The sequence below is a fragment of the Capricornis sumatraensis genome, chromosome 9 (genome assembly GCF_032405125.1).
Source record: "Capricornis sumatraensis isolate serow.1 chromosome 9, serow.2, whole genome shotgun sequence".
In the NCBI taxonomy this organism is placed as follows: domain Eukaryota; kingdom Metazoa; phylum Chordata; class Mammalia; order Artiodactyla; family Bovidae; genus Capricornis; species Capricornis sumatraensis.
This window is the reverse complement of record NC_091077.1, coordinates 9,532,632-9,542,332: the sequence shown is the minus strand read 5'-3', so window position 1 is coordinate 9,542,332 and position 9,701 is coordinate 9,532,632. Positions and strand designations below refer to the sequence as shown.

Below are 9,701 nucleotides of genomic sequence, written 5' to 3'. Positions count from 1 at the left end.
CAGGAGACGGGTTTCCCTTTGGAGGGGCTGGAGACTGGGGAGGTGGAGGAGAACAAAGGAGCCTTTGGGGAGCTGATCATTTTTTTTTTTAATGAAGTGAACTTCACATAGTATAAATATAACCTCTTTTATTTCTTGAGCTGAATGTTGGTTACATGGGTGTGTTCTGCTGTGAAAATTCATTAACCACACATTTGAGTGCCCTTTCTTGCACCTCTGCTAATACCACAAAAAGTGTTCACTTGGAAAAAAAAAAAAAAAGGGTGGCCAAATGCTGTTCTAAGGAATGAGTGAGTTAATGTGAGAATCAGTAAAATGCTGGCCCACTGGTCCCAGGGTGAGTTTGAGTGCCAGCTGGTCCTTCTCTCACTGTGTGACCTCAGGCAAGTCACTTCCTCTCTCTGAGCCTTGGTTTCCTGATTTGTACAAGATGATAACATCAGTTTCAAAAGATTTATAATGGGACACCTTGTTTCTTCAACCAGTGTTCTCTTCGTGCCTACTATGTGCTGGTACTGGAGAAGTGACAAGGAACAAGATGAACGTGATTCCTGCCTTCCTGGAACTCACAGTACAGCAAGAGAGACAAGTCCTAAACATGAATGTAGGACATTTCTAGCTGGTGAGGAGGACTTAAAAGAAAATAAACAGACTAGAGCAAAGGCTGAGCACAAGAGACCCACTTTGAGCTGGAAAAACCCAGGAGGGCCTCCATAATGAGCTGGCATTTGTGACCCGAAGCATGAGAAAGAGCTGGTCGTGGGAAGGGCATACCAGATAGAAGGAACAGCTTGTGCAAAGGCAAGGGTGACCAGCGTTTACGTGATGGGATGGGTAGAATTGCCCTCATTAGCATTCGGCCTGTGCAGTCACCCAGGGCCCCATGCTCAGGGCTCTACATTGAGCTTGATTTAACGCTCTGCTGTCGTTGTCTTGAAGTTCCTGCTTTTTGGACAAGGGGCCTACGTTTTCATTTTGCACTGGGCCTCGAACATTCTATAACCGGTCCTGAGGAGGAGGGTCTTCAGTGAGGATCAACACCCCTTCTTCAGGGGCTGGACATGTTCACGCAGGTGCACACACCTTAGCTATGCCCTCCTCATCCACGAGGCACTTGGTCCACTCACTGCACACACAGGTAGCTTCTCCCAGTGTTCTCCTGGATCTCTGAGCCTTCACCTCTTCATTGTGCACTGGCCCCAGTCCCTGCATTTTTGCTGGAGGACTTTTCTCTGACAGGTGGAGTCCACATTGCCCATACAGCTAGCAATCCCAAAGTGTCAGCACGTTAACACCTCCCTGGGATCTCGGGGCTTCCCAGCTGGCTTGGTGGTAAAGAATCCACCTGCCAAGCAAGAGACATGAGAAGATCCCCTGGGGAAGGAAATGGCAACCCATCCCAGTATTCTTGCCTGGGAAATCCCAAGGACAGAGGAGCCAAGTGGGCTACAGTTCATGGGGTTGCAAAGAGTTGGACACTACTGAGTGACTAAACAGAAAAAAAAAAGAAAGAAAATAACCAGGGGGCTGCCCTCAACCAATGACTATGGGACTTGGAGGGTCAGTACTCCAGCTCGCTTGCCCTTTAAGTGGGGTGTCTGTGAGGTATATGCCCTACACTGTCCCCCAGACGTCCCCAGTAGGATGGAGCTCCATGTGCCTCCCATACCAACATGACTTCCCTTCTCTGTGTCATTTCCTTATTCCCCAGGTGATATGTCCTGGGATCACCACCCAGACAGACTACTTTCACTGGGATTCTTGTCCCAGGGTCTGCTTCTGGGCAACCCCAAACTGTGACTGAACATGCAAATGCAGATGATGCTTGAACACAGGCTTTCTATTCATGGTGTCCTTTTTTTAAAAAAATGTTTAAAAAAAATCATTTTATTTTCTGGCTGTGCTAGGCCTTTGTTGCTGTGGGTGGGCTTTCTCTAGTGTCAGCAAGTGGGGGCTACTCTTCACTGCAGTGCTCAGGCTTCTCCTTGTGGCTTCTCTTGTGGAACACGGGGCTCTAGGTGCGCAAGGCTTCAATAGTTGCAGCGCTCTGGCTCAGTAGTTGCGACTTGCAGGCTCTAGAGCCGGGACTCAGCAGTTGTGACCACAGGCTTAGTTGCTCCACAGCATGTGGAATCTTCCCAGACCAGAGATCAAACCCATATCCCCTGCATTGGCAGGTGGATTCTGAACCACTGGACCACCGGGGAAGTCTCTCCCAGGTCTCTTTATTGGAGGTCAGTGGATAGCAGTATCGTTGGAGGTGGTCTTCTCTTGGATATGCTGGAGGCCCTCCTGGCAGTTCTTGGTTTCACGTTCTGAAAAAGACAAGAGAGTTTAGGTGGGGGTGGTGGTGGTGGTGGTGATAATGGAGCTGGGTTTTCCCTCTTCATGGTGGCACCCTGGATGGGTAAGAGGACAGAGGCCCAAAGTGAGGAGGTGGGTACAACCCCAACTGCAGGCCAGCTTATTGAAATGGAATGGTAGTTTGAAAGTGGAGCTTGATTATACAGGGGTGATTATAGAGGTGGCTTTGTCATTATGGTTGGTGGTGTGGTGCCATCACCAAGCTGAGAACGTGCTGACTGGGCCTAGATTGCTCCAGCAAAGAAGTTGTCATCAAGGGTCAGGGAGCCTGGGGCTGAACAAGCATCCTTGGGACTGAGATGATCTGGGCTGAGGATTGCAACAACTGGGTTAGGGGCTGGGCAGAAGCTGTGTGGGCTTCCCAGGTGGTGCTAGTGGTAAAGAACCCACCTACCAATGCAGGAGACATGAGAGACTTGGGTTCCATTCCTGGGTTGGGAAGATCCCCTGGAGGAGGGCATGGCGACCCTCTCCACTATTCTTGCCTGGAGAATCCCATGGACAGAGGAGTCTGGCAAGCTACAGTCCACAGGGTGGCAAAGAGTCCGACATGACTGAAGTGACTCAGCACACAGCACAGAAGCTGTCCTATGCAAAGAGGTTTTCTGTAGAGGGTCACAGGCTTGATCACTGTTGTGTGGACAGAGAGCCTTTGGGTTGGGAGCAAGGGTGAGGGCAAGGTTGGGTGGCTGGGATAAGGTTGTGAAATGTAGCGGGGCAGGGGCAGTAGGCTATGTTGCAAGCAGAATGACTGAAGTCTGGGTCTAGATTGCCTGAATAGATTGCAAGGGAGTGAAGGGTCTTGGCTGAGGTTGTGGACACAGGGTTACAGGAAGGAGTGAGAGGGGCCTGCTGGAGTTAGGCAAGCAGGCAGGGATCAGGGCACGCGCTGAGCTTGTGTGAACAGAGGGGCCTCAGGCCGAGGTCGTGCGGGCGCCGGGGACTCACCTTGTCGAAGCGCGGCCAGGTGCGCAGCAGGTTGAAGAGCAGGTCGCCAGGGCACTCAGTGCGCACGAGCTGGCGGTGGCCTAGCAGCGCATAGTCTGGCCTCAGGAGGCCGGCGCCTATAGCGCAGCGCGGGAGCTCGTCTCGCACCGCTCGCAGCGCGGCCTCTGAGGGCAGCACCCCGGTGTAGTTGCCTATAAAGGCCACGCCGAAGCCGCGGGAGTTGTGGCCGAGTGTGTGCGCACCCACCCAGTGCCATCCGCGGCCCTCGTACACGTAGCCGTCTGAGCCCACCACGAAACTGCGGAGGAGAGAGGGAAGCAGGAACCAGACGGCGTGAGGTCTCGCTCCGCATCTGGCCCTCTACCCCAGTTTCCGCACCCGTGCCAAGGGCCACTGTCACCCCAAGTTTCCCCCGGTCACGCAGACTCCACCTGGTCCAGCCATGTCCCACTCTCCCTCCAAATGCCACCCCAGAAATAGTCTCGTTTCTCTGGATCTGTCCTCAACATTAGCCCGGTCTCTTTCTACCCAGCTCCCTCCTCCTTATTTCAAGTCTAACTCCTCCGCAGTGCTGACCGTCTTTTGGCTGAGATCATATCCATGATTGCTCCGTCCCAGACTTAGCCGCTACCACAGGTCCTGTTCTTCTCCCGTCTGGACACCTTTCCTGGTTCCCACCCCAGGCTAAAAAGAGTCCCACTGTTGAGCTCTTTCTGCTGCTGCTAAGTCACTTCAGTCGTGTCTGACCCTGTGCGACCCCGTAGACGGCAGCCCATCAGGCTCCTCCATCCCTGGGATTCTCCAGGGAAGTGAGCTCTTTCTAGTAGCTATTAAGACTCCAACCCCAGTCTAGGTCATGCCCCTCTCCACCCTGGCTCCACCCACCCTAAACTCCGCCTCCGTTTTGCCTGCTTCGCTCAGGTTCAAACCCCGCCCCCTGAGTCAGGCTCCGCCCATCCAGCCTCTCCGCTGCACCGCCCCTTGGTCTGCCTTGCCCCGCTCCGCAGGTTCCCGCCCACCTGTATCCTATGTCCGCCCAGCCGCGTGTCTGCTGGTGGAAACGTTGCATAGAGCGCATGTCTGCGGCGCAGCGCTCAAAGCTGGTGCAGGGTGGCGCGGGCAAGTACGTGTGGTGCACATACAAGAACCCGAGCGGCAGCTTCAGCGGCGTCGGGAGACCCTGGTACGGTGCGGCACCCCAGCGGCAACGCGGGTGGATTGCTGGACACCCTGAGGGGAAGGGAATCGAGAGTGGGAGTCAGCGAGCGTTTCTCTGCCTGCTGCCTTCTCTCACACTAAGAGGGCACGTAAGGATCATCCCCCCAGTCTCCTCCCAGATTTGGGGACGGTTCATTCTCACATCAGTCTTCCCCAGTGGCTCAGATGGTAAAGAATCTGCCTGCAATGCAGGAGACCCGAGTTCAACCCCTGGGTGGAGAAGATGCCCTGGAGAAGGGAATGGCTACCCACTCCAGTATTCTTGCTTGCAGGATCCCGTGGACAGAGAAGCCTAGCCACCGTCCATGGAGTTACCAAGGGTCCAATGTGACTAACACTTTGTTTTTCACTTTTCAATCACTCTGGCCCCCACTGGAAACTAAATCTAACAGCATCCTAGTCCTGTTGGCCCCCTCTGGAATCCCCTAACCATAGATCCCACTGACCTGTCTGGCACTGAGAAGGTATCTGTGAGAAGGATTGTCTCAGTGGGCGGGGGTCCTACTCACCTAGGAAAGCCTCAGTGAACTCCTTGGTAGCATGGGTGGCCACGTGTGCCAGCTCTTCTTGGCTCATGCCCTGTAGATGAGGGTGTGCTGGCTCTAGTCTCTGTAGCAGGATGAGGGCCCCCCATACTTGCTGGGTCAGGGTGGGGGCCGAAGTCAGAGCAGCTCCGTTGTGCCGTCGGAAGTTGCTCCGAAATCCTGGGTCTCCGGCTACCCCAGCTCCATAGTACTGGCTCAGCAGGTGACTGAGGGCTGGCCGGGGCTCAGGGGTCCGGCTCAGATAGTCTCCAAGGAGGACTCCGTCCAGGGCACCGTTGAGGAAGGCTGTGGTGAGGGGTGATGCCTCAGGATCCAGGAGCGTGAAGGTCCTGGGAACAGAGAGCTGGTCCCAGCATCCCTCAGCTCCCAGTCCAGAATGATTCCAGGTCTGAGGGCCCTGGAGGAAGTTTAGGCCCAGGTCCCTGGCCAGGGTGACCACGAGGAGGCTGTCCACAGCGGTTGGTAACTTGGCCTTGGTATCTGGAGAGGAGGCTTGGACATCTGGAGAGCCAGGTCTAACTTCTGGAGAGGTGGCTCTGACATCTAGAGCTTTGGTGCTAACATTTGGAGACACAGCTCCGACATCCGCAGAGGTGACATCAGGAGAGGCATTGCTGAGCGCTGGGGAGGTGTCGCCAAGGTCTGGAAAGGTGACTCCAGCATCCGGAGGGGTGGCCGTGCTCTCTAAGGAGAGGTTTACGATTCTGTGTCCCTGAAGGCCTGCCCAAAGCCCTGCCAGAAGAGGCTCCACAGCCACAGTCGAGCCATCGGGTGCTAGTACCACCCCATATTCCTTCCCATCCTGCATGCTGTGTCTCACCACCTCTCCCATCAGGCCTTGAAGCTCTGGGCTCAGCGAAGGAGGATCCAGCTCGGTGATGTTGAGACGCTTCCCCTCCAGCAGGAAGTGATGGAGGGGACTGTGCGTACCAGAGCCCTGGGCTGACAGCAGCCATGCAGCGACACTATGGCCAGCCTCAGTGGCTGGCGCCTTCTGTTCCAGCTCAGCCAGGGCCTGGATGACAGAGTCCATGAGCAGGGGCAGGGTCGCTGTGGGAGGAGGGTTGGCATTAACCCAACAGCCCAGCACCCCCATTCCTCAGCCTCCTCCTGCCGCTTCTGCATCTTCTCAATGCCCCCAGCTCTTTGTTGGACAACTTTATACGATGTCTGACACTGCCCTTGTGTAGGTGAGGAAACTGAAACGCCGACAACAAGTTAAGGAGCTTAGACTATCAGTAGGCACGGGGGAGCCAGAGCAGCTTCATGAGCAGGAGAGATACACAGCCTGGTTGAAATTCTAAGATTGCTCTTTTGAGTGCCGTATGAAGAATATAATTTTTTGGAGGGCAGATCAGAGTAGAGAAGGGGAGAGAGGGTGGAGGTAAGTAGTGAAGGTGGCTGAAGCCAGGATGGTGATGCTGTGATGGATAAGAGTGGGCAGTGTCCTCAGGTATCTTAAGGGAATGATGGACAGTTTTTCTTAGTGGATTGGAGTTTGCAGAAGTATAGAGGGAACGGTGTCTTGAAGGGTCCCCAGCGGAGGGTGAGCCTGTGCCATGTGGGAGAAATGTCAGTGGCTGAACTTGGAACTTAGAAGTGTGGGGCTCAGAGCTAGGGTGAATTGTTGAATAATAGCTGACATTAATTAAACATTTACTATATGCCAGGCACCACTGTAGGTGACTTATATAACAACACATTTAATCTGCACAAGGACCCTATGAGCGTGAAGAGGTTAAATTACCTACCTAAGATCACACAGCGAGGAAGTGGCAGAGGCAGGATCTGAACACAGAAAGTAGTAATCCTTACACTCCACCATCTGCTGCAATTCAGACTCTTCTCCAGACAGTTCACATAGTAATTCCTCTATAACTTTGCTTTACTCTCTGCCTAAAATGTCCTTTACTGCTTCACCACCAAGTAAAATTCTTCTTCCTGTCCTAGATTTATTTCCCCTCCTCCAGGAGGTCTTCCTAAATTTTGCTCTTTTGGCCTAAGTTTCTTCCCCCAACCCTTGCCCGGATCCTATGGGGCTGGGAACATCTGTGTTCCCAGACTGGAGTTTCCTAGAGACTTGAGCCTTGTGAGTCCAACCTCACCCTGTAAAGAGCTGGACGCAGAGGGGCAGCAATATACTGAACTAAGAGTCCTGGCTTCAGGCCTCTGCCTTCTGACCCACCTGTCCCTGGCTCCGGCTGCAGCAGCAATCCATACAGGATCCAGAGTATACCCTGGACCACCACTGTGGGCTTCCAGTTTCCAAAGGACATAGCCGGTTGACCTCAGCGGAGATCTCAGCAGGGCTGGAAGGAGACAGACAGGGAAAACAAGTAGTACCTTTGGCTACTGTCAAAGTCCAGCGGTGAATGACACGGCTGCCACTTGTAGAGCTGTGGGCGGGAGACAGCAGAGGCACGGGTACAGAGTGCCCTGCCTCAAGGTCATCTGGGTCTCAGGGGCTCCCCTAGCCTATCCCATTCCTCCCAGGCCGAGGTCAAGCATCAGTAAGTTCCAGGAGGGGCCTTGGAAACCGGATAGTTCAGACTCCATCAGAGTCAGCCCATTCCCCAAGAGAGGTAGACCAAGGCCCGTCCAGCATTCCACCCTTCCTATGGGGATAGTTTTGTGGCTGCTTCTGGCCACCAGAGGGGACTCTCAAGTGCCTGCCCAACTGGTAGGACAGGCTGTGCTGAGAGTGGAGAGAGGGGAGGCCTGCCTGAAGTTGACACTACCTCCTGCCTTCTTTGATGCCAGCGCTTTAGCCTTAGGCAGAGGGTGGGTGCAGGGGCCGAGGTGAAGTCTGCTCGGAGTGTAGGGGGACTCTGAGATGTTACCTCTAGTCTGTTTCCAGCTCCGGATCCCATGCCATCAGGGATAGCTGAGAGCAGGAATTGGGCTCGGGGGAGGTGTTCGGGACCCTGACTCTGTCCCCGGACCTGACTTCTGGGCTCACCTGGGCTGGTGGTGAGGGGTTCTCTCCCTTTTCTGCTGGTGTCCGTGGCCAAGTCCTGCTGAAGAGAGCCTGTCTCCCCTTTATCTGGTGTCAGGTGGGATGGGCTCAACGTGACTGGAGCTGCCATGGTTATTGCTTCACCGTGGGCCTCCCATCTCAAAACCAGCCCGGGGAGTTTCCAGGAGACCCACCAGGCTGGGCATTCAGCAGAGGGCGGGCCCTGGGCGGGCCTGGGGATATTCGGGTGGAGCCAGGCCTGGGATTCCCCAGGGGGCCTACTTAGCTATTGAGAGTCACCCAGCATGGGCTTCCTTGGTGGCTCAGAGGTTAAAAATCCACCTGCCAATGCAGGATATGCAGGAGATACAGGTTGGTCTCTGGGTTGGGAAGGTGATCCCTGGGTCGGGAAGATCCCCTGGAGAAGGAAATGGCCACCCACTCCAGTATTCTTGCCTGGGAAATCCTATGGACAGAGAAATATGGAGGGCTACAGTCCACGGGGTCGCAGAGTCAGACGCAACCAAGCAAGCACCTCACATTCACCAAAATTCCAAAATTCGAAGCATGGCCTAGCACAAATCTGGGCACACAGTGGGGGCTCATAGTTAGGTGCTAAGGGAGGGGGGTGCTTAGCCCAGAGCCTGCTCCCCAGGAGATTCTGAGGAAATCTCCTCCCCCAAGCTCCAGTTTCTGAGGATTTGGGGTGAGGGGCTCGGCCTGGTAGAACCAGGTGGAGGATGTGGGCTGTGTGTCTGTCGGGTGCAGGACTAGAGTGGAGAGTGTAGAATTTAAGGTGGTGCTAAAAATCTCAGCCATCAAGATAACAATATTCTAATGCAATTTTTTATTCTGGCTGTGCCCCGAGGCATGTGGGATCCTTCTTGCCGGACCTGGGATGGAACCTACGCCACCTGCATTGTAAGATGGAGTCTTAAGCACTGGCCCACCAGGGAAGTCCTGCTAATGCAGTGTTTTACTTATGTATTTATTTTAAATAATTATTAATTTATTGTAAGTGGAGGATAATTTCTTTACAGTATTGTGATGGTTTTTGCCATACGTCAGTATGAATCAGCCACATGTGTCCCCCATCCTGAATCCCCTCCCACCTCCCTCCTCATCCTATCCCTCTATGCTGTCACAGAGCACCAGCTTTCAGCGCCCTACGTCATAGTGCAATGCTTTAAAAGACTAAAAGCAAAGCAAAAAAAAAAATCCATGATGAACAAATTAGCAACATTTTAGTAAAGACAGGATCAGGGTTAGCGCTGTGCTCAGACATACTGGAGCCAGAGGTGAAAGGAAAAACCAGGAATTCTGATGCTGTCTTTGTGGCTCACTTGCTTTATCTTCATTCAGGCCCTGGATCCACTGGAGGTAGCCCCCAGGGGCTGCCAGGTGGACTGTCCCATGAGACTCCTACCTGCTGTCCTCAGTCCGGAAATGACCTTGATTCGGCCTCGTGAACCCTGGGTTTGTCTCTCTGATTCTCGTGGCTGTCGGGGGGCACTTGCAGTTTTATTAAAAAAACTTTTTCTGTTGGTCATCCATTTTAATTTTTTAAACTTTTTATTTTATACTGAAGTATAGCCGGTTAACAACGTTGTAATAGTTTCAGGCTGACAACAGAGGGCCTCAGCCATATGTATATCATGTATTCATTCTCC

General features: G+C 53.5%; 1 protein-coding gene across 1 annotated transcript; it reads right to left on the bottom strand.

The window, feature by feature from the left end:
* Nucleotides 1–1,592: 1,592 nt before the first annotated feature.
* Nucleotides 1,593–7,353, bottom strand: PGLYRP2 (peptidoglycan recognition protein 2). The gene is made up of 5 exons (XM_068980414.1): nucleotides 7,261–7,353; nucleotides 5,040–6,125; nucleotides 4,332–4,542; nucleotides 3,313–3,610; nucleotides 1,593–2,315 (listed from the first exon to the last, which is right to left on the bottom strand). Exons 1-5 carry the CDS (start codon nucleotides 7,349–7,351, stop codon nucleotides 2,226–2,228), a joined length of 1,776 nt encoding a protein of 591 aa, XP_068836515.1. The 5' UTR covers nucleotides 7,352–7,353; the 3' UTR covers nucleotides 1,593–2,225.
* Nucleotides 7,354–9,701: the final 2,348 nt, after the last annotated feature.